The 24,130-nt window shown below is 45.0% G+C and overlaps 1 protein-coding gene across 1 annotated transcript; it reads right to left on the bottom strand.

Moving 5' to 3' along the window:
• Positions 1-2,263: 2,263 nt before the first annotated feature.
• LOC142732855 (uncharacterized) lies at positions 2,264-16,866 on the bottom strand. The gene is made up of 8 exons (XM_075849488.1): positions 16,807-16,866; positions 16,539-16,622; positions 15,967-16,053; positions 14,844-14,933; positions 10,421-10,501; positions 10,015-10,095; positions 4,308-4,382; positions 2,264-2,422 (listed from the first exon to the last, which is right to left on the bottom strand). Exons 1-8 carry the CDS (start codon positions 16,864-16,866, stop codon positions 2,264-2,266), a joined length of 717 nt encoding a protein of 238 aa, XP_075705603.1.
• Positions 16,867-24,130: the final 7,264 nt, after the last annotated feature.

The raw sequence follows: 24,130 nt of genomic DNA, 5'->3' as shown, positions 1-24,130 counted from the left end.
GAGTGCAGTGTTCTGCTTTTTCCGGCGCTCCCATAGAGAATGGATAGGGGGTAAGTTGTTGTAATTTGCAAAATTGTGCGGCCATAAAGTGTGTATTAATTCATGGCCGCACGATTTTGCAGATAAAGGGACGGTTTACCCGCGTTAACGTGCGGCCATGAATTAATACAATACAGAAGTCCCCCTCCCCACAAAATACATGTATAAAGAATCCCCCCACACTCCTATAGCATTTAGGGCAATGTCCCCTCCCCCACAAAATCCATCTTTGCAAAAAAAAATCCATCCTGTTACCCATCACATAAAGCCCCCTCTTTCCTCCTCCCTCACACAGCACATAAATAAACACAGATTAACCTAAAGCTGCTGCTCTTACCTGACACCGGAGCTCCGTGGAGGAGTGTTCACTGTGGCAGCAGCACAGCAGGAAGGAGCTGCGTGTGACACTGCAGTACAGGCTGTGCCGATTGGTGGAGCAGACAGAAGCACCTGTCGTGAGTTTTACGCAGTTGTCACGCAGTTTGTGTTTGCGGTGGAGAGAGGAGGGGGGGCCTGTAATTTAGAGACCCCACTCTCCTCTCTCGACCACAGACAGTACAATACAACAATGTATATATATTTATATATATTTATAATATAAACTTAGACTTGCAGCTTTGATCGCTGCTCGAGTACATTACACTACCTACGTAGGGCAGATTCAGACGAACGTTGCGTGTGTCATCCGTGTATGATGCGCGGCTGCGTGAATTTCGCGCAGCCGCCATCATAGAGATGAGGCTAGTCGACGCCCGTCACTGTCCAAGGTGCTGAAAGAGCTAACTGATCGGCAGTAACTCTTTCAGCACCCTCGACAGTGAATGCCGAACACAATATACAGCAACCTGTTAAAAAAATGAAAAAGTTCGTACTTACCGAGAACTTCCCGGCCGTTGCCTTGGTGACGCGCCTCTCTTGACATCGGGCCCCACCTCCCTGGATGACGCGGCAGTCCATGTGACCGCTGCAGCCTGTGCTTGGCCTGTGATTGGCTGGAGCTGTCACTTGTACTGAATTGTCATCCCAGGAGGTCAGACTGGAGGAAGAAGCCGGGAGTTATCGGTAAGTCAGAACTTGTTCTTTTTTACAGGTTCATGTTTATTGGGATCGGTAGTCACTGTCCATGGTGCTGAAACAGTTTAACTCTTTCAGCACCCTGGACAGTGACTATCTCCTGACGTCGCGTACCGGAATTTTTTTGCCGGGTTCGGCCAAAACGAGTTCGGCCGAACCCGGTGAAGTTCGGTTCGATTGTCCGGGTTCGCTCATCTCAAAGATACTCCATTTGGTGCTTTTCTGTTTACATTCATCCTTTTGACAGCTGGTGCGCTGTTTCAGTCGGTTCACACGGAAGTGCTTCTGTGCGACCTGCGTGGTTTTCACGCACCCATTGACTTCAATGGGTGCGTGATGCGCAAAATATGCGGAGATATTGAACATGTCGCGCTTTTTACGCAGCTGACAAACGCTGCGCAAAAAGCACGGACTGTCTGTACTGCCCCATAGACTTGTATTAGTCTGTGCGTGGCGCGTGAAAACCACGCGGCCCGCACGGACCGAATACACGTTCGTGTGAATCCCCCCTAACTGTCATTGTGACGTGACAGCCACACTGACAGGAAGCCTCGGAGGACCGGCCGGAGGTTGCTCCTCCGGGGCTTCCATACGTGGCAACCCGCAGGTCATTGTCTGGCCTCCGATTGCTACGACAAGCATCGGCAGTCCCCACAATCACTTAGTGGGGGCTGCCGATGTGCTTCAAACACCTTAAATGCGACGATCGCAATCAGTCGCCGCATTTATGGGGTTATTTGCCGAAATCTGCGGCGATGGTCCGCTGACCGGCAAGACTGGAGTGTCAGCTGTCAGGGACAGCTGACCTCCCGGTTCCCGTACATTGTCCGTTAGGACAGAGTGCGCTGGGAACCGCTCCGCAACTGTACGTACTGGTGCGGGAAGCAAGCCTCTGCAGGACGTACAGTTGCGGCGCAGCGCGTGAAGAGGTTAAAAAATATAATATTACAGGTTATGAGTCCTAGATTCTGGAGATTGGACGTTGATCCCGGGATTTATTCTGATTGCCATATTTAGAGACAGGGTAGAATTTCCCCCCAAATGAAGTAATTGGCATCAACCTCATGGGGTTTTTTATCTTCCTCTGGATCATCACGGTTGGATTATAGGTTGGACTTGATGGACCGGCGTCTTTTTTCAATCTTATCAACTATGTATCAAAATAATGCGAAATATTTGGGCGGAATGATGATTTATTAATGAAACTAGATGTAACGTGATGACAGCAGTTCCAGCTGGATAAGGAAACTTCTCCCAGAAATAATGCAAACGCTGTAAAAGCCTGATAGGCCGGTATCGATGATAATATCTGTTGGACAAAATGAAAATATAAGTCATTCTGAACAAAACAATGAAAATTAAAGATTTTATGATAATTTGGAAAACTAAAGCCTTGATTCTGATTTGTGGCGAATAAATAAGTACCAGAATGTATAATATCGATCCCTATAGTGTCACGGATCATTAGCCTGTATATTGCTTGCAAAAACATTATTACCTTACATTAACTAAATATCAGTATATTTCACAAAGAATTTGAATGTATGCAACAAGATGGAGTCTGCATAAGGAACACACCTATGGAAGACACCGCCCCTGGAATGCAAGAGGAGGGTACAGATGAACTCACAACTGGATAGAGCCAATGGGGCTTAAGCACGTCCCACATCTCTAGGGAGGAAACTTGTAATTCTTTGTTTAATAAAGTTCAGTTGTACTTCCTACTTCACTGAGGGAAGATCTTTACCAACAACTCTGTCTGGTATATTTCTTCCATGCATGCCCTCAGTTTCCAATTTACAGAGGTGGTTATTCGGTGTAGAATAACAGGGAAAAGGAACCCTGACAATAGCATGCAGTTGCATATATCACCTATTGACCCCAATTGTAGAAAAATAAAATGTTTGCAGTATCCCTTAGTATCAAAAAGCATGATCAACGACGTACTTCACTACAGTACTAAAAAGAATGACAACATATACGTAGTCTCCGAATATATGACGAAAGGCATACATTGAACCCGCGATAGGCCATGGATACGTTTGTCATATACGTCTGTAGCATTTCCTGGCATATATATATATATATATATATATATATATATAAGGCGTGGTGTGAATATAGTATAACTATGTATAGTAGAATTAAAGGATGTTGAGGTTGATATCAGACGATCACACTGATCAGAAATGATAGAAATATATTTAGAATAGAATTTTCCCAAAATTCATTTCGGGTCCATTTTGATCAAATAGGGCCGTTTGATTCCGTCTAAATAAATTTTGCCGAGAACCGCAAGTGCCCTGATTGCACTGAAAACTCGTGTTTGACTCTTTGATGTCTTCTAGGACTGTTTCCAAACCTGTAGCATTTTCTGGTTTGGCATTTTATATAATTGGCTGCGCTAGACGGAGTGGTAACCGCAGTGCATTTTGGGATGGCTGTCTGCAAGTTATTATGGGGAAGCCTGCCTAGGGTCATTGGATCCTTATTCTAAATTGTAAAATGGCGGCCGTCACTATGCGGGGGCTGCCACTTTGACATGATTCGTGCACTGTGAACCCCAAAAGTTTACAATTTTGGTCAATCGGTACCTTTGCCAAATTTCGACCGAGTTCGATTCATGTATTCAAGGAACAGAGGGAGACGTAGTTGTGTCATCATCATGTTTCAGGTGTTATTTTCTCGCCCACTAAAGGGCTCTCTGGCCCATACATAGACACCAGAATGGCACATGGGAGGGTCAGGGCCCTGATAGAGGTTTTGCTTTATGTACCAGGAGCTTCAAGTTAAGGCTCTGAAGTTCTTGGATGGTGCGCCAATTTATTTTGTGGATTGTAATACAACAATAATTACGAACCATGGAAATCATTATCAATCCTTTATATGCCATAAAGTAGGCAGTGGGAAGCACTGGTCAGGCCCTCTGTTTACTGGCCCATTGTGCAGCTGCCTATATGGTACAGTATCCCATATAGAGCCCCAGTGCAGCTACATATATGTTACATTATGTCCTATAGAGCCCCTATGCAGCATATATGGTCCCGTATAGTATGGTCCCTACAGAGCTCCTATGCAGCATATATGCTCCCGTATAGTATGGACCCTACAGAGCTCCTATGGTTCAGTATATTCACTCCTGATAACAATACAGTAATAATAATGATACTATAGAGGGTAAAAGTCGCACTCACTTCATGAATCCATATGAGGCTTTTCTGGAGCCAAGACACTTCTTCCTCTACAGGTGGAGCTGGTGTTGGAGTCACCTGTAGTAATATAGTTATTTTATACATTTCATTATAGTTATTTTATACATTTCTGTAATAACAGGGATAGGGAAACAGACAAGTGAGCCCTAATCTACCCGCCACTCAGTCCCTGCCTACTTGCAACGACCCGCTCTAGGCGACAGGGTACAACTGGGCGACGGTCCCTACACTCAGTAAGTGCACGACAGACAACCAGACAAGGAAACACAGAACAAAGGGAAACGGGGCAGTTGCCCACGGCAACACCGTGAGCAACAAGAGTAGAAAACGAGCAGAGTCAAACCAGGAGAGTACGAGGTTCCAAACGCAGAGCAGGAGAGTAGTGAACAAGCCGAGTCAAACCAGGAGTGTACGAGGTACCAAATGCAGAGCAGAAGAGTAGTCAGTAAGCCAGGGTCAATACGAAGCAGGGACAAGTAGTTCAAGAAGCTGCAGCAGGGCCAGGAACAAAACGAGAAGAATCACAAGCAAGGAGGAACAGGAAAGGCAGGAATAAATAGACAGAGGGCGGGAGCTAGCTCCGTCTGGCCAGGCTGTGATAGGCTCTCCCACTCCTAAGCCTGCCATCCTGAGTGGTGGAAGATGGAGTCAGTCTCACAGACATAGAAGCAGGTGCAGACTGATTACCTATGGGCGTGGATACAGAAGCTGTGCCTGGCAGATCCTTAACAATTTCATTATAGTTATTTTTTACATTTCATTATAGTTATTTTATACATTTCATTATAGTTATTTTATACATTTCATTATAGTTATTTTATACATTTCATTATAGTTATTTTATCACTCTCAGTAAGTCAGTAGGAGGATTGAACTATCACCGGCTCCTATATATCTCACTGATGGATTGTAATTGAACAATTATTATCTAGTAGTCAGTAGGAAGCACTGTTATTTTCTATTTAAGATGCTGGTGGGCCCTCTGTTTACAGCGCCCTGTACAGCTGTACATGTAATACAGTATGCCCCATAGAACCCCTATGCAGCAGCATATACAGCGAAGGAAATAAGTATTTGATCCCTTGCTGATTTTGTAAGTTTGCCCACTGTCAAAGACATGAACAGTCTAGAATTTTTAGGATAGGTTAATTTTACCAGTGAGAGATAGATTATATAAAAAAAAAAATAGAAAATCACATAGTCAAAATGATATATATTTATTTACATTGTGCACAGAGAAATAAGTATTTGATCCCTTTGGCAAACAAGACTTAATATTTGGTGGCAAAACCCTTGTTGGCAAGCACAGCAGTCAGACGTTTTCTGTAGTTGATGATGAGGTTTGCACACATGTTAGATGAAATTTTGGCCCACTCCTCTTTGCAGATCATCTGTAAATCATTAAGATTTCGAGGCTGTCGCTTGGCAACTCGGATCTTCAGCTCCCTCCAGTGGCGTAACTACCGCCGTAGCAGCCGTAGCGACTGCTATGGGGCCCGCGGCATGAGGGGGCCCGTCTTGCCCGCCGGCACGGGCCCCCACCATTGCTGCAGGCTCCGCTAGTAGCCGCTATGGCTGCTACAGCGCGACGCCACTGAACACTACGGCAGAGCAGGGAGGTATCTCCCCGCTCTGCCATTAAACAAAAGACATGTATCCCCTATCCACAGGATATCCACAGGATAGGGTATACATGTGTGATCGCTGGCATTGATAGGGAGAACGGGGGACTGAAAGTCCCATGAAGTTCTCCATGACTAACCTCGGACTTCCAGGGTCTGCGTCGGCAGCTCCATAGAAATGAATGGAGCGCCGGTCACGCTTGTGCGCATGCGTGACCAGCGCTCCTTTCATTTTTATTGAGCTGCCGACACAGACGCCGGAAGTCAGAGGTTAATAATGGAGAACTTTGGGGGGACTTTCAGTCCGCCGTTCTCCCTATCGCTGCCAGCGATCACACATGTATCCCCTATCCTGTGGATAGGGGATGCATGTTATTTGTAGGACACACTATAGGTCGCATTTATTTTGGGGGGCTGTATGGCGTTCCCTACAGGGGGGGGCGCTGTATGGTGTTCCCTACAGGGGGGGCTGTATGGCGTTCCCTACAGGGGGGGCTGTATGGCGTTCCCTACAGGGGGGGACTGTATGGCGTTCCCTGCAGGGGGGGACGCTGTATGGCGTTCACTGCAGGGGGGGCTGTATGGCGTTCCCTACAGGGGGGGCTGTATGGCGTTCCCTACAGGGGAGGCTGTATGGCGTTCCCTACAGTGGGGGCTGTATTGCGTTCCCTACAGGGGGGGCTGTATGGCATTCCCTACAGGGGGGGCTGTATGGCGTTCCCTACAGGGGGGCTGTATGGTGTTCCCTACAGGGGGGCTGTATGGCGTTCTCTACAGTGGGGGCTGTATGGCCTTAGCGCCATACAGCCCCCTCTGTAGATAACGCCATACAGTCCCCCCTTTAGATAACGCCACACAGCCACCCTTGTAGATAACGCCACACAGTCCCCCCTGTTGATAACGCCACACAGTCCCCCCTGTAGATAACGCCACACAGTCCCCCATTCTCCCTATCGCTGCCAGCGATCACACATGTATCCCCTATCCTGTGGATAGGGGATGCATGTTATTTGTAGGACACACTATAGGTCATATTTTTTTTGTGGGGGGCTGTATGGCGTTCCCTACAGGGGGGGGCTGTATGGCGTTCCCTACAGGGGGGGCTGTATGGCGTTCCCTACAGGGGGGACTGTATGGCGTTCCCTGCAGGGGGGTGCTGTATGGCGTTCCCTGCAGGGGAGGGCTGTATGGCGTTCCCTACAGGGGGGGGGCTGTATGGCGTTCCCTACAGGGGAGGCTGTATGGCGTTCCCTACAGGGGGGGCTGTATGGCGTTCCCTACAGGGGGGCTGTATGGCGTTCCCTACAGGGGGGGCTGTATGGCGTTCCCTACAGGGGTGGCTGTATGGCGTTCCCTACAGGGGGGGCTGTATGGCGTTCCCTACAGGGGGGGCTGTATGGCGTTCTCTACAGTGGGGGCTGTATGGCGTTAGCGCCATACAGCCCCCTCTGTAGATAACGCCATACAGTCCCCCTGTAGATAATGCCATACAGTCCCCCTGTTGATAACGCCATACAGTCCCCCCTGTAGATAACGCCACACAGCCCCCCCTGTAGATAACGCCACACAGTCCCCCCTGTAGATAACGCCACACAGTCCCCCCTGTAGATAACGCCACACAGTCCCCTCTGTAGATAACGCCACACAGTCTTCCTCTGTAGATAACGCCTTACAGTCCCCCTCTTTAGATAACGCCATACAGTCTACAGGGGGGGCTGTATGGCATTATCTACAGGGGGGGGCGCTGTATGGCGTTATCTTCGGGGGGGGCTCTGTATGGCGTTATCTACAGGGGGGACTGTATGGCGTTATCTACAGGGGGGGCTGTAAAAAAGGCACTATCTACAAGGGGGGGTTGTGTGACACCCAGGGGAGGGGGGGGCCCTGTCAAAAGTTTGCTATGAGGCCCAGTCTTTCCTAGTTACGCCCCTGGCTCCCTCCATAAGGTTTCGATGGGATTAAGGTCTGGAGACTGGCTAGGCCACTCCATGACCTTAATGTGCTTCTTTTTGAGCCACTCCTTTGTCGCCTTGGCTGTATGTTTCGGGTCATTGTCGTGCTGGAAGACCCAGCCACGAGCCATTTTTAATGTCCTGGTGGAGGGAAGGAGGTTGTCACTCAGGATTTGACGGTACATGGCTCCATCCATTCTCCCATTGATGCGGTGAAGTAGTCCTGTGCCCTTAGCAGAGAAACACCCCCAAAATATAATGTTTCCACCTCCATGCTTGACAGTGGGGACGGTCTTCTTTGGGTCATAGGCAGCATTTCTCTTCCTCCAAACATGACAAGTTGAGTTAATGCCAAAGAGCTCAATTTTAGTCTCATCTGACCTCAGCACCTTCACCCAATCACTCTTAGAATCATCCAGATGTTCATTTGCAAACTTCAGACGGGCCTGTACATGTGCCTTCTTGAGCAGGGGGACCTTGCGGGCCCTGCAAGATTTTAATCCATTACAGCGTAATGTGTTACCAATGGTTTTCTTGGTGACTGTGGTCCCAGCTGCCTTGAGATCATTAACAAGTTCCCCCCGTGTAGTTTTCAGCTGAGCTCTCACCTTCCTCAGGATCAATGATACCCCATGAGGTGAGATTTTGCATGGAGCCCCAGATCGATGTCGATTGACAGTCATTTTGTATGTCTTCCATTTTCTTACTATTGCACCAACAGTTGTCTCCTTCTCACCCAGCGTCTTACTTATGGTTTTGTAGGCCATTCCAGCCTTGTGCAGGTCTATGATCTTGTCCCTGACATCCTTAGAAAGCTCTTTGGTCTTGCCCATGTTGTAGAGGTTAGAGTCAGACTGATTAATTGAGTCTGTGGACAGGAGTCTTTTATACAGGTGACCATGTAAGAGCTGTCTTTAATGCAGGCACCAAGTTGATTTGGAGCGTGTAACTGGTCTGGAGGAGGCTGAACTCTTAATGGTTGGTAGGGGATCAAATACTTATTTCTCTGTGCACAATGCAAATAAATATATATAATTTTGACAATGTGATTTTCTGTTTGTTTGTTTTTATATATAATCTATCTCTCACTGGTAAAATTAACCTAGCCTAAAAATTCTAGACTGTTCATGACTTTGACAGGGGGAAACTTACAAAATCAGCAAGGGATCAAATACTTATTTCCTTCACTGTATGGTACAATATTCCCTATAGAGCCCCTATGCAGCAGCATATATGGTGCAATATTCCCTATAGAGCCCCTATGCAGAAGCTTATATAGTACAGTATTCCCTATAGAGCGCATATGCAGCAGTATATATGGTACAATATTCCCTATAGGGTCCCTATGCAGCTGTATATATGGTACAGTATGCCATATAGATCTCCTATTCAGCAGTATATATGGTACAGTATATCCTGTATATCTCCTCTGCAGCTGTATATATGGTACAGTATGTTCTGTAGATCTCCTATGCAGCAGTATATAAGTTACAGTATGTCCTGTAGATCTCCTATACAGCAGTATATATGGTACAGTGTGTCCTATAGAGCCCCTATGCAGCAGTATATATGGTCCAGTATGTCCTGTAGATCTCCTATGCAGCAGTATATATGGTCCAGTATGTCCTGTAGATCTCCTATACAGCAGTATATATGGTACAGTGTGTCCTGTAGATCTCCTATACAGCAGTATATATGGTACAGTATGTCCTGTAGATCTCCTATACAGCAGTATATATGGTCCAGTATGTCCTGTAGATCTCCTATACAGCAGTATATATGGTCCAGTATGTCCTTTAGATCTCCTATACAGCAGTATATATGGTACAGTATGTCCTGTAGATCTCCTATACAGCCAGTATATATGGTACAGTATGTCCTATAGAGCCCCTATACAGCAGTATATAAGGTACAGTATGTCCTGTAGATCTCCTATACAGCAGTATATAAGGTACAGTATGTCCTGTAGATCTCCTATACAGCAGTATATATGATACAGTATGTCCTGTAGATCTCCTATACAGCAGTATATATGGTACAGTGTGTCCACCCCTGATAACAATACTACTATATAATAATAAAAATGATACTACACTGAGGAAAAATGACACTTACTTGATAAATCCAGTTAAGGCTTCTCTGGAGCCAGGACACCTCTTTCTCTTTGGGTGGAGCTGGAGCTGGAGTTGGAGTCACCTGTAGGAATATAGTTATTTTTTCATTTTCATTCTCAGTAAGTCGGTAGGAGGATTGATCTCACACCTGCTGCTAAGTATCTGACTTATAAAGAAATGTTATCAATCCAAGTAATATGTCATCTGGATCTAAGTACAACTTCAGCAACAAGAACAATACAGAAAAGCACACAAAACAGAAAAAAGAAAATCATCCCGTAACCAAACATCACAACCACCATTGTCCTCTGCTAAGTTCTCAGACTGATTCTTGTTAGGATTATGGATGTAAAGCAAATTACACTCCCCAATAAGAAGAATTACTATTCTGTGAATATCAGACTCACCCAAGAGATCTGTGTCTTCAGGAGGCCTAGGAAGGTCATGCAAGGTGACGCCTTGGGTGGATCGGGTGGTAGCGGAGTAACCTGCAATAAACAGAGTGAGCATAGAGGTCAGGGGAAGGTCAATGTCTGGTGGTGTTGTCATGTCATGGGCAAATCCTCAGTATGGGACCGTCACAGTGGTCGTTATGGCCAATAGTTATAAGGTGATAGCCTTCTCTAGGGAGAGGATTTACCCAAATATCCAATGGGCCATGGTGTGTTTACTTATGTTACATACATGGTGGAAGACAATAGCCCAAGACTTAAAATTTTATTTGTATCTGTTTTCTTAAAGGGGTTTTCCGGAAGCAAACAATCACATTTAGTTAAACAAAACAATCCAAAGCAAGTGACTTTGCAATATACTTACGTTGGATCTGATGAATGTAGCGTCGTATCCCATCTTCAGTCACGTGACCACTTTCTAATCCAAAATTGGCACTTCCTCTGCAGACCCGTCCATTAGCTCCGATAGCTAACTTCCTGTTTCCGGTTATCAGAGAGTCCGGTTTCGCCACAAATTACGTAACTGTACCACGTGTTTCCTCATCTGTTTAGCCATGTCCGGGCGGTCCGCAATTTATTCTGCAGGGCCGTTCCAGAACGTCCTGCAGAGTTAGCATGTTTGCCGCTCCACGGCGGCATTTAACTCCGTGATACAGCTGTCTCTAGACAGCTGTATCATGGATCTTTAACCGGAGACCACTCAGCGTGGTCTCCGGTCATGTGATCGTTGTGACAACCTGTCACAACCATCACATTGCTCCTTATAGCAGCGCTTATGTGCCGACTGTGAGGAGCTCTGTGATACAGCGGTCTAGAGACAGCTGATATCACGGAGCTTTCACCCGAAGACCACTCAGCGTGGTCTCCGGTCATGTGATCGCTGTGACAGCATGTCACAGTGATTACATTGCTCCTCCCAGCCGTCCTTGTGCGCCGACGGTAAGGCGCTCAGCCATGCTGTGACAGCCTTTCACAGCGATCCCATGCGTGCCGACGGTAAGGAGCTCCATGATACAGCTGTCTAGAGACCGCTGTATCACCGAGCTTTAGAGTGGTCTCTGGCCAGATGATCGCTGTCACAGCGATCACCAGTTGCATCTTCTCCCAGAGAGGGAGAAGAATAATGTAATGTAAAAAAAAAAAAAAACACACTTTCTTTTTTCAATAAAAATGTATTCTATAAATAAATATGTCTATCTGCTACACGGCGGCTGTGGCCACGCATGACACAGGTCGACCAGCCAAAGATCGCTATGTCCCGTAGCCTACATTTCATGTAATAAAAGTCAATGTGGTGTCGCAACGCGCAAGTTGCCACGACATGACAGTTGCGAGAATTCCAAACGGTCGTGTCGCAGTTACTTGCAGGTCACCACGCGACCACATTGACTTTCATTACTTGCGGTGTAGGCTATGGGACATAGCGATCTTTGGTCGGACAACATGTGTTGTGGCCAAAGTCACCATGTAACACACGGAGGAAGTACCAGGCAAGTAGATGAGATTTTACCAAACTCATCCGCACGCTGCAGACATTTTACACGGAAGATTTTCAAATCTTTGATATGTCGTTAAATTAATACCTTGGGATCTACTTTCCATAAAGTGATCATATTTGGGGTGTCAAAGGGGTTTTCCAGTCTACAAAAATTGATGGCATATCCTCAGGATAAGCCATCAATATCTGATGGGTGGTGGCCCGTCTCCCTGCAGATCGGCTGTTTTGAAGGGGCCGTGATGTTACGAGCGCTGCTTCCCCTACATTTCCTTTACTGCTCACACTGTGAATCACGGACACACTTGTAGCGGCGGTTCACAGTATTACAATATACACTTGAATGGGAGAAATCTGTAATACTGTGAACCGCCGCTACAAGTGTGTCCGTGATTCACAGTGTGAGCAGTAAAGGAAATGGAGGGGAAGCAGCGCTCGTACCAGCACTGTGGCCCCTTCAAAACAGCCGATCGATGGGGGTGCCGGCTGTCAGACCCTGACAGATCAGATATTGATGGCATATACTGAGGAAACTGCGTCAGAAAATGCGCCAAAAAACGGCCAAAAACGCCTCCTATTGGTTTCAATGGGAGGCGGAGGCATTTTTACCTGGAAAAGAACTGGCATGCCCTATTTTGGGGGGTTTACGTCTCTGAGCCCTCATTGACAACAATGGGAGGCAGAGAAAGTGTTTTTCGCTGCGTGTTTGACCACGGCGCTCAATGGCCGCGGCCAAAACCCGGCAAACGGCGTGCAGGCAGATCAAAATCTGCCTCGGAATTACAGACAGAATTTTGAGGAAGAATTTTCTGCCTGCAAAAAAACTCAGTGTGAACAGGGCCTAATACAGGATCTCTTGGAACAGATCCAGCAGCAGGTGAGGAAAATGTGCTGACTGGATTGTGTGTAGCAAGATGTCTGACATAGGTGGAGTGGGCGGACTTACATTTACCAGGCTGTGAAAGGGGCGGGGAGGGAGATGGTGTCTGGACTTAGATCAGGGATAGATGGAGGCACAAAGGATCATGATGATTATTACTGTGTAGGACAGTGCGCAGGGACGAGCTGCCGGGAATTACAGCAGGGAAGGACCTGTGACCATAGAGGGGTGTGGCCAGGGGCATAACTAGGAAAGACTGGGCCCCATAGCAAACTTTTGGCTGGGGCCCCCCCTCCCCTTGGTGTCACACAGCCCCCCAGTAGATAACGCCATACAGCCCCCCTGTAGATAACGCCATACATCCCCCTGTAGATAACGCCATACAGCCCCCCCTGTAGATAACGCCATACAGCCCCCTGTAGGTAATGCCATAGAGACCCCCTGTAGATAACGCCATACAGCCCCCTGTAGATAACGCCATACAGACCCCTGTAGATAACGCCATACAGCCCTCTGTAGATAACGCCATACAGAACCCCCCATGTAGATAACGCCATACAGAACCCCCTGTAGATAACGCCATACAGAACCCCCTGTAGATAACGCCATATAGAGTCCCTCTGTAGATAACGCCATACAGCCCCCTGTAGATAACGCCATACAGCCCCCTGTGGATAACGCCATACAGCCCCCTGTAGATAACGCCATACAGCCCCCTGTAGATAACGCCATACAGCCCCCTGTAGATAACGCCATACATCCCCCTCTGTAGAGAACGCCATACAGCCCCCCATAGGTAACGCCATACAGCCCCCACTGTAGATAACGCCATACAGAGTCCCCCTGTAGATATAGATAACTCCATACAGAGTGCCCCCCCTGTAGATAACGCCATACAGCCCCCCTGTAGGTAACGCCATACAGCCCCCCCTGTAGGTAACGCTATACAGCCCCCCTGCAGGTAACGGTATACAGCTGTCCCCCCTGTAGGTAACGCCATGCAGCCCCAACCCCTAAAAAAAATTCGACCTACAGTGTGTCCTACAAAAGACATGTATCCCCTCTCCACAGGACAGGGGATACATGTGTGATCGCTGGCAGCGATAAGGAGAACGGGGGACCAAAAGTCCCCTGAAGTTCTCCATGACTAACCTCTGACTTCCGGCGTCTGCGCAGCTCAATAAAAATGAAAGGAGCGCTGGTCACGCATGCACACAAGCGCGACCGGCGCTCCATTCATTTCTACGGAGCTGCCGACACAGACCCCGGAAGTCCGTGGTTTGTGATGGAGAACTTCAGGGGACTTTCAGTCCCCCGTTTTCCCTATCAATGCCAGCGATCACACATGTATCCCCTATCCTGTGGATATCCTGTTGATAGGGGATACATGTCTTATGTTTAATGGCAGAGCGGGGAGATACCTCCCCGCTCTGCCGTAGTGTTCAGTGGCGTCGCGCTGTAGCAGCCATAGCGGCTGCTAGCGGAGCCTCCAGCCATGGTCGGGGCCCGTGTCAGCGGGCGACATGGGCCCCCTCATGCTGCGGGCTCCTTAGCAGCCGCAACGGCTGCTACAGCGGTGGTTACGCCACTGGGCATGGCAGTATTCAAATAGCTGAGATGCTTTGGAGGAAGTGGGGGGGGGGTGCAAGCTGTCTCCTCAGATGCAGCAGAGGATCATGGATATGGTGGGTTACAAGACAGGAAACAAACAGAAAGAGCAGCAGTGACGATGGAGATCAAACAGAAACTGGTTAGGAGGTTAATAGTAGGTATTAGGGAAGGCAAACCAAGGCTCGGGGACACTTTTTAGAATTTTGTTTTTTTCCTGGACAACCTCTTTAATTGTACATTTTGGTTATTTTGTAGTCACTACACGAGGACTACATTGACCATAAGTCACTTTGTTCCTTTAGATTCATATTTTTGGGAGGGAAACTACTGTAAATTTAATAATTTCAGTCTAGTATGACATCTCTAAAAATACTTAAAAATGTTTGACTTACTCCGAAGATGTTCTCCTCGAGCCACTCAATGACCTTCTCGATCCGAGACGACGGTTCCTCCTTTTGTGGGATGGGTTTTTCTATAGTAATCTGTAAGACAAGATTGTGACTGTACATTAATTGTCTGCTCAGCGCCAATGTTCAGCCTGTAAAGCATGTACTGATTGTTTTCATACAAGGAAACCAGGTAAAAAAGCAAAGGATTTGCCTTTGTAGATCCTGAGTAAACACCTCAACGACAAGTACTACACATGAGTAAAATATTTTATATAGCTCCACTTTTAAACAATAATTTCTTAACCCCTTCCCGACATCCACTGTACATGTATGTAAGTATGGGTCCGGAACTGAGCCCACGACATGTACAGCCTGTGTCAGCTGTATATTACATTTGACACCCTTCCCTAAGGTCTGGGATCAGAGATAATTCCGATCCTGGCCATTTAACCACAAATATGCCATGGTCAATAGTCTTCTCTGTCCCCCCATCACCCCCTGTGACGCGGGGGCGGTGGTTTATCAGGGCAACCGGGGAGGGCTAAATGAAGGGGATAGTATCCTATTAAAAGGGTTGTCTTACAATTGACAATTATCACTTATCTACTGGATAGGTGATAAATGGCTGATCACTGGACGCGCCCCTGCTGGGACCGCCACCAATAGCGAGAATAGGGCTCCCAAACTGTATCTCCTTACCGCTGCTTTAATCAATGTCTATGGGACTGACGGAAACAGATGGGCGCTGTACTCAGCTGTTTCCATTATTCCCATGGAATTTGAATGGATCGGAAGAACGCATTCTCAACCACCCCTCTATTCAATGTTCTCGTCATTGTGGTCAAGCAGTAGGGAAAATAACAGGGGGTTGGAGACCAACACTCAAGCAATCGGTAGGGGCCCCCAGTGATCAGACAATTATCACATATCCTGTGGTATACTCCATTTAAGCCCTGTGCAGTGTATTGTATGAGCCAATCAACACACGTTTAAGTCCCCCTAGTGGAACTAAAAAAAATGAATATTTTATATATATAAAAAGAGACATGACCTCTGGGTAAATAGGGTGATATATGGGCATATAAATAACACAGATCGACAATATTGGTAGTAAATTCTTACTCACCCCAAATACCGTCTCTCCGATATGCTCACAGCAGTCGCAAAATAGGGCATAGCCGTCCTTGGGGGGCAGAGCAGCCGGTGGAGCAACCTACAATAAAAACATAACAAATTATAGAGAAAAGCAGACATGACCACAATAAATGACTTATAATTGGGGGTCAGTAAATAACATAAGACCTCACGTATGCGCTGGAGGAGATTTATTCTCTGTGCATTACTTATGCCATTACTCTTTATATTAGTATGTAACTTATCTCATAACAGCCAAACCGGAGACGCCTCCATGGGTCTTTCTTTTCCGTTTGGAGAAGTCTATAGTTTGACTGATATGAGCTAATTTGCATACTTTTTTTTCCCATGAAGCATTGCCTGTAAATAAGTCTCCATACATCTGCTTGCTCTCCTCAATAAGAGCCAGTACTCCCACCACACTCTTTATATTAGATTATGACTCAGCAGCGACATTTGGTCTCCTGCGGTTCGCTGTAAAATGTGTGTATCTGAAGAGGATACAATAGATATACAATATAAGATACACTATAAGTGGGGCAATGATATCACCCCCCTACTCACCCCAAATATGTACTTTGTCATCCATCTGTATATGTCCGATAACTTGGACGGCTCTGCTCCAGGGGGCACTGCTAGGGCATTAGTCTAGAATAAAAAGTGAGATAGTAAATTGTAAGACAATACAAAGTACAAATGTCATAATGTAACACAGTGGTAGCCGGGGACTAGACTGTCAACATTGTGTTTTCATAAAATGTAATAACCAGTCACATTGAATAAGCCCCCGGACAACATGTGACGCTCATTGTACTAGAAAAGCCCCACTTACCATCTGTGAACCAGTCACAGGGCAGATTAGTATCGCAATTATACAAAGCTTCAACCACATCGTCAGTCGCTTTCACCTCAGTGAAATGAGCCAATATGGAGGCAGCAGAGAAAGTGACCACGATGGTGTTTATGACAGACCTCCCAATCGTCCCGAATCCGGCGGGCAAGTCCCGGTTTTTGACTGCTGTCCCGCCGTCCCGGCGGTCTGAGCAATGTCCTGCCCTGCCCCAATCTATCTATCTATCTATCTATCTATCTATCTATCTATCTATCTATCTATCTATCTATCTATCTCATATCTGTCTGTCTGTCTGTCTATCTATCTATCTATCTATCTATCTATCTATCTATCTATCTATCTATCTATCTATCTATCTATCTATCTATCTTTCTATCTAATCTATCTACAAAAATAGAATCCTGCAGCACAGGCTTAAATGAAAGGGGGTGCAAGCCTTAGGGAACTGATCACTGTCCCTATAGACAAAAAGCAGTAAATAGGCAGTAAATAGAACAGAAACGAAGCGTCTTCGTTTTAGCGATTGGTGGGGGTCTCAGTGCTCGGACCCCCACCAATGCAAACTTCTGACATGTCACTATGACACGTCAGAAGTTTGTTAAACGTTTACCAAACACTTTAAGTATAAAAATGCCTAAATGGATGCTCCATATGGAGTTAAAAGGGTTATCCAGTCCCTAAAAATTCATGACCTATCCTCAGGATAGGCCATCAAAAGATGATGGGTCGGGGTCCGACTTCCGGGACCCCCTGCCGATCAGCATTTTTGAAGGGGGTGCAGCGCTCGTTGTACTACTTTGATGATCTACGTATTTTTTTTTATGTGGGGAAGTTCATATTTCAATAAAAAAATATTTTCTTATGTCTCTGTGTTTTCTTTAATACTTTAATAGCGCCTTAGTAATGGCAGCAGTCTGATTGACAACGTCCATTACTAAGGTGGGGCTTAATGTTTGCTAGTAAAATGGCTGCAACTAACCCCCCCATTATTACCCCTGTACCCACCGCCACCAGGGGTGCTGGGAAGAGCCGGGTGCGATCCAGTACCAGACCAACTGTAGTGATGGTCGGGCACTGGGCAGCAGCAGGCTGGTATTATGAGGCTGGAAAGGGCCATAAACCTTGGCTTTTCCCACCCTTGTAATGCTAGGCTGCTGCTGCTGTGTTGTATCTGGCTGGTTATGGAAAATGGGGGGGGGGACCCCACGTCGATTTAAAAAAAAAAGAAAACGACATTGCTTTCCCCCCCATTTTCCTAACCAGCCAGATTCAACAAAGCAGCAGCAGGCTAGCATTACCAGGGTGGGAAGGGCCACAGTTTCTGGCCTTCCCCAGCCTAATAATATCAGCCTGCGGCCACCCCAGAGTCCGGCCATCACTACAGATGGTCAGGTACTGGATCGTACCCGGTTCTTCCCGACACCCCTAGTGGTGGTGGGCACCAGGGTAATAATGGGGGGTTAGTTGCAGCCTTTTTACTGGGTCACACTAAGCCCCACCTTAGTAATGGACGCAGTCAATCAGACAACTGTCATTACCAAGGCGCTAATAAAGGATTAAAAAAAACACAGACACATGAGAAAATATTTTTTTTATTGAAATAAGAACTCTCCCACAAACCCTCTTTGACCATTTTATTTTTTTTAAAACGTAGATCATCTCAGTAGTCCAACGAATCTACAAGGTAGTCCAAACGGTCCAGCGGAACCTGCAAAACAAAATAATAAGGTTTGTAATATGAAGAATAAAAATACTTCTCCTCACCTCTAGCGACTTCTGTCTTCTTCCCTTCGCTGCGATATATACTAGACGTCAATGAAAAATAATTCCCCTTCATGTAACTCTGCTACCTGTCAGCTGAAAAGTCATCCACCACAGGGAAAAATGTTTCCCCACCATGTCTCATTCCCCAGTGTTTCTTTGTGGTTCTCCGCCATGGGCAAACATTTTTCCCTCTGGCAGATGATTTTTCCATTGACAGGTAGCAGAGTTATACAACAGGAAAACCAATTCCCCATCATGTAACTCTGCTACCTGTCAATTGAAAAGTCATCCACCACAGGGTCTCCCTCTTGACTTTCATTGTTCTCAGCCTTTAGGTTTGTCCTGCAGCTGCTGCCGCCGTGATGAGCAAATGTTATACCCAATTTAGGAAAAGTAACACAAAGACGATATAACCGGATCCATAATATCTGTGATATCCAGACAGTCCAGAGATCCGCAGTGAGAATGTGCGCGCGTTATTTGAAGAAGGATCTGGCCGTGATTTGATGGGCTTATGCGGGATATTGGGCGTGGCTTAAAATGTCCCTCTTTTCCGAATTCAAAAGTTGGGAGGTATGTTTATGACATCACCAGCAACACCACCTGTGACATCATAGCTCCATAGAACGGAAAGACTGGATTATACCAGATTATACTAGTTCTGGAACACAAATATTGGACAGAACTTTTGCTTAACCCCTTAATGACGCAGCCTAGTTTTGGCCTTAAGGCTCAGAGCCCATTTTTCAAATCTGACATATTTCACTTTATGTGGTAATAACGTCAGAATGCTTAAACCTATCCAAGCGATTCTGAGATTGTTTTCTCGTGACACATTGGGCTTCATGTTCGTGGTAAAATTTGGTCGATATATTCAGTGTTTATTGGTGAAAAATTGCAAAATTGAGAGAATTTTTTTTAAAAATAGCATTTTTCAGAATTTAAATGCATCTGTTTGTAAAACAGACGGTTATACCACCCAAAATAGTTACTAGTTCACATTTCCCATATGTCTACTTTAGATTGGCATCGTTTTTTTAACATTATTTTATTTTTCTTGGACGTTACAAGGCTTCGAACATAAACAGCAATTTCTCATATTTTTAAGAAAATTTAAAAAGCCTTTTTTTTAAGGTACCTCTTCAGTTCTGAAGTGGCTTTGAGGGGCCTATGTATTAGAAACCCTGATAAAACACCCCATTTTAAAAACTAGACCCCTCAAAGTATTCAAAACAGCATTTAGAAAGTTTTTTAACCCTTCAGGCATTTCACAGGAATTAAAGCAAAGTGGAGGTGAAATTTGCAAATTTCATTTTTCTTGCTGAATTTCAATTTTATTCAATTTTTTTTCTGTAACACAGAAGGTTTTACCAGAGAAATGCTACTAAATATGTATTGTCCAGATTCTGCAGTTTTTAGAAATGTCCCACATGTGGCTCTACTGCGCTCGTGGAATAAAACACAAGCCCTAGAAGCAAGGAAGCACCTAGTGCATTTTGAGGCCTCTTTTTAATTAGAATATATTTTAGGCAGCATGCCAGGTTTGAAGAGTTGTTGAGGTGCCAAAACAGTAGGAATAGCCCAATAGTGACCCCATTTTGGAAACTGCACCCCACAAGGAATTCATTTATGGTTGTTGTTACCATTTTGACCGCATAGTTTTTTCACAGCACGTATTTGAATTGGGCTGTGAAATGAAAAAAATTTCATTTTTTCAAATAAAATGTCATTTGTGATCAAAATTTCTTCTTTTCACAGGGAACAAAATACACCATTTTGTTGCCCAATTTGTCCTTAGTGCGGCAATACCCCATTTGTCGTGATAAACTGCCGTTTGGGCCCATGGGAGGGCTCAGAAGGAAAGGAGCGCAATGTGTTTGTTGGAGTCCAGATTTTGCTGGATTGGTTTTCGGGTGCCATGTCGCATTTGCAGAGCCTCAGAGGTATCAAAGCAATGGAAACCCATCATAAGTGACCCCATTTTGGAAACTACACCCCTCAAGGAATTCATTTATAGGTAATGTGATCATTTAGACCCCATAGTTTCTTCAAAGAACTTATTTAAATTGGGCTGGGAATTAAAAAATAAATATTTTTTCCAATAATATGTCGTTTTAGCTCAAAAATTCTTATTTTCACAAGAAATAAAATACCCCATTCTGTTGCGCAATTTGTTCTGAGTGCGGCAATACCCCATTTGTGGTGATAAACTGCCGTTTGGGCCCATGGGAGGGCTTAGAAGGAAAGGACCACCATTTGGCCTACTGGGGATTTTCTAGTGCGAAGTCATGTATGCAGAAGCCCCTGAGGTACCAGTACAGTTGAAACCCGCAAGAAGTGACCCCGTTTTAAAAACGACACCCTTAAGGCATTCGACAATTGGCGCCGTCCCTACTGGGCAGTTTTTGAGAATGAGGCACATCTGTTCATCGAATGTGAATTTTGAGAAACAATCTAGGGATTTGCGAGAAAGATTCTTGGACAGGGGGTACAGTCACAGAAGTATTAAGAAAGGATACAGACGGGCACAACTCACGAGTCGGGATTAAATTTTACATCCATTGGGAATAAATAAAAAGAAAAGTGATCAAAATAATATTCGATACGTCACTACGTATAATAATCAATGGTATACGATGAGATCTATTTTGGATAAGCATTGGCCAATTTTGCACCTTGAACCTGCTATTGTGGGAAATCCATCCAAAAAAAACCCAAATGACAGCTCGAAGGAGCATGAATCTTAAAGACATGCTAGTGAAGAGCCATTATGTACCGAGGCAACAAAGCTTATTTTCATCAAGCAGTCCCAGACAGGGTTGTTACCCTTGTGGTGATTGCCTATCATGTACGAATATGGTCCGCACAACAACCTTTGTGTCAATGACAGAGAATAGGGTTTTTGAGATCCGACACTATATCTCTTGCAGCACAACGAATGTTATATATTACGCAACCTGTGGCTGCCAGAAGGTATATGTTGGTTTGACCTCAAGACAATTAAGGATTAGGGTAAGAGAACATGTGCGTGATATAGTCGCTGCTAAGGAGGTCGAGGACCTCACACTCCTTAAAACAATCCCCAGACACTTTAAAATACACCATGCCTGTGACCCAAAATCTTTCAAGGCATGGGGTATTGACAGAGTCTTTTGTGGCATTAGAGATGGGGATGTTAAGAAATTGTTGGCTCAGAGGGAATGTAAGTGGATTATTACCCTTGGTACAATGGCCCCTGTTGGTCTGAACGAGACATTAAGTTTTGCCTCATTCCTTTAAACTCTCTATCTTTATTTGTTTTTTAACCTTTTTAATCTGTATATCTACTAATATATGTTTTTGTTCTGTTTAGTTTTTTATTCTACTCCTCCATATCAGATATGTCTGATTTATCTATGGTCACTATACGTGGGACGTGAGAGGCTGGATTTATGTGGAGAGATTCTCTTCTTTCTCTACACCTCGGAACATGATGGGACCTTTTGGAGCGTGTCCACACGATGTTGATATTTTATTATCTGTCATTGCATTTGTATTAATGGATTCATTGTAAAAATCGCAGTATATAATTAATATTCTCTTATGTAGACTTTTATTCTCCTGATGTAATACTTATAATTTTCTTTGTATGTATGTGTTTTTTATTAGTTACTTTTATATATATATATTATTTTATTAATGTATGGGTATTCACGCGGAATACATATGTGGAAATAGTATTTTTCCTTGTCTGTATTCTTCTTGGATATTTATTAATATATACTCACTTTAATGATTTATTAAATATTATTGCTGACCTTTATATTTTGTCAGCATCTTATCACTATATGTTCCTTTTTTTGTCACTTATTTTTATCTATATGAGTCACACACCCGGCTGAACATATTCAGGTCCCTATTGGCCTCTTTGGTCAGCTGGTCTCTCGACCTATCACTTGTCTATTATGGCTTATAATTTGTCATTCTTTAATATATTTTTATTTAGCACTTGTTTCATCAGGATACATTCTTCTACTTTTGAATGTTTCTGCTTATTGATACCTTTGAGACCTTTTATCTCAGTATAATGTGTCTGTGTACATCTGCGGTGAATGATATTCTTAGGATTATAAAATGGCCCACATTCTAAATGGTAGATTAATTGCTTTTGATTTTTTCCAGAGCCGCGCATGCGTGGTCGGGTCTCAATGGCTCGGTGCTGGAGTCTCGCGATGATCTGACTGTGTCACACACCCGGCTGAACATATTCAGGTCCCTATTGGCCTCTTTGGTCAGCTGGTCTCTTGACCTATCACTTGTCTATTATGGCTTATAATTTGTCATTCTTTAATATATTTTTATTTGGGCGTGGTTTGGCCGAGGATGCTGATGGCCGCGTGAGACAAGAGCTCCGCCAAAGATTCTCATCACTAGCTACTAAAAGCACCTGTCAGCGACAAAAATCACTCCCATGATAGGGATTTCAAAACTCTATATGGGCAGGAAGAGATTCCCTAAGCAGTCGGCTACAAAGTCGGATCAGAACTCATCCATAATGGAAGAAGGTGATTCCAGAGCTCCGGAAGATGGCGACGAGGAGAGGTCACGAAGTCCAGCTCCGTTAACCACAAATAAACCCCCAATGATACTTACAGGTGAGGAGACTGTGCAGGAAAAGGGTACAAGAGCGCGAGAGATGTCAGAAGGCACGCAGACACCTCGTACAGGGCTACGAACAGCACAGACGAGGAATACTGTGAAGTACTCCATTACCAAAATGGTGCCAACGTCCCCACGAGGCATACCCGGAAGAGACGATACTATGATGTTGAAACAGCATGCAGCAGTGATCCGGATACCGAGCCCGGAGAGGTCAGAGAATGAACCTAGCTCTCCGTCCTCTAGCCCTGCTAAGCAGAAACAGAAAATGGACGATCACCTCAAGGAATCTGAGGTAAGCCATGATCCTAAATCTCTGAATAATGCCAATGACACAGCAGACGCTTTTGAAAGTTTCCACACCTCAAACAAAGTGGTCTCAGAAAACATGCTTAAAGAGATGTTGTCAGCTCTCCGAAGCACACTACACAATGACATATCAAATATTGTACAGCCTTTCCAAAAATCACTGTCTGAAATAGGAGAAAGAGTCTCGCACATAGAAAACAAGATGGCGACATTTTCCGCTGCACATTATGATCTCGTTGACTCACATAAAGACATAGAAGAGAAAGTTAGTCAAATCCAAGCGAAACTGATAGACTCAGAAGATAGAGACAGAAGAAACAACATAAAATTCAGGGGCATTCCGGAATCGATAGCCGGACTAAATCTGAGAGATTACATTCAAAAATTCATCAAGAGTATCCTACCTGACACTATTGAATATGAGCTTAGCATTGATCGTGCACACAGGGTTCCAAAACCTAAAAATCTACCTGATAACATACCGCGTGATGTGCTAGCAAGATTTACTTTTTTCCAAATGAAAGAAAAGTTAATGTATGCGTCACGTATACATCAGCCTTTGCCCTCACCATACTCTCACCTTAAAATGTTT

Source organism: Rhinoderma darwinii, unplaced genomic scaffold, assembly GCF_050947455.1.
Source record: "Rhinoderma darwinii isolate aRhiDar2 unplaced genomic scaffold, aRhiDar2.hap1 Scaffold_917, whole genome shotgun sequence".
NCBI lineage: Eukaryota > Metazoa > Chordata > Amphibia > Anura > Rhinodermatidae > Rhinoderma > Rhinoderma darwinii.
This window is presented reverse-complemented; position numbering and strand designations above follow the sequence as displayed.

Bases quoted from the DNA above. Each gene is read 5' to 3' on its own strand.
- LOC142732855 (XM_075849488.1), bottom strand. From the start codon at position 16,866: ATGTGGTTGAAGCTTTGTATAATTGCGATACTAATCTGCCCTGTGACT. The intron at 10,502-14,843 runs GTAAGTCAAACA...TGTTTATTGCAG, and splicing joins TCGAGGAGAACATCTTCGGA to GTTACTCCGCTACCACCCGA. The intron at 2,423-4,307 runs GTGAGTGCGACT...TTTGTCCAACAG, and splicing joins GCCTCATATGGATTCATGAA to ATATTATCATCGATACCGGC.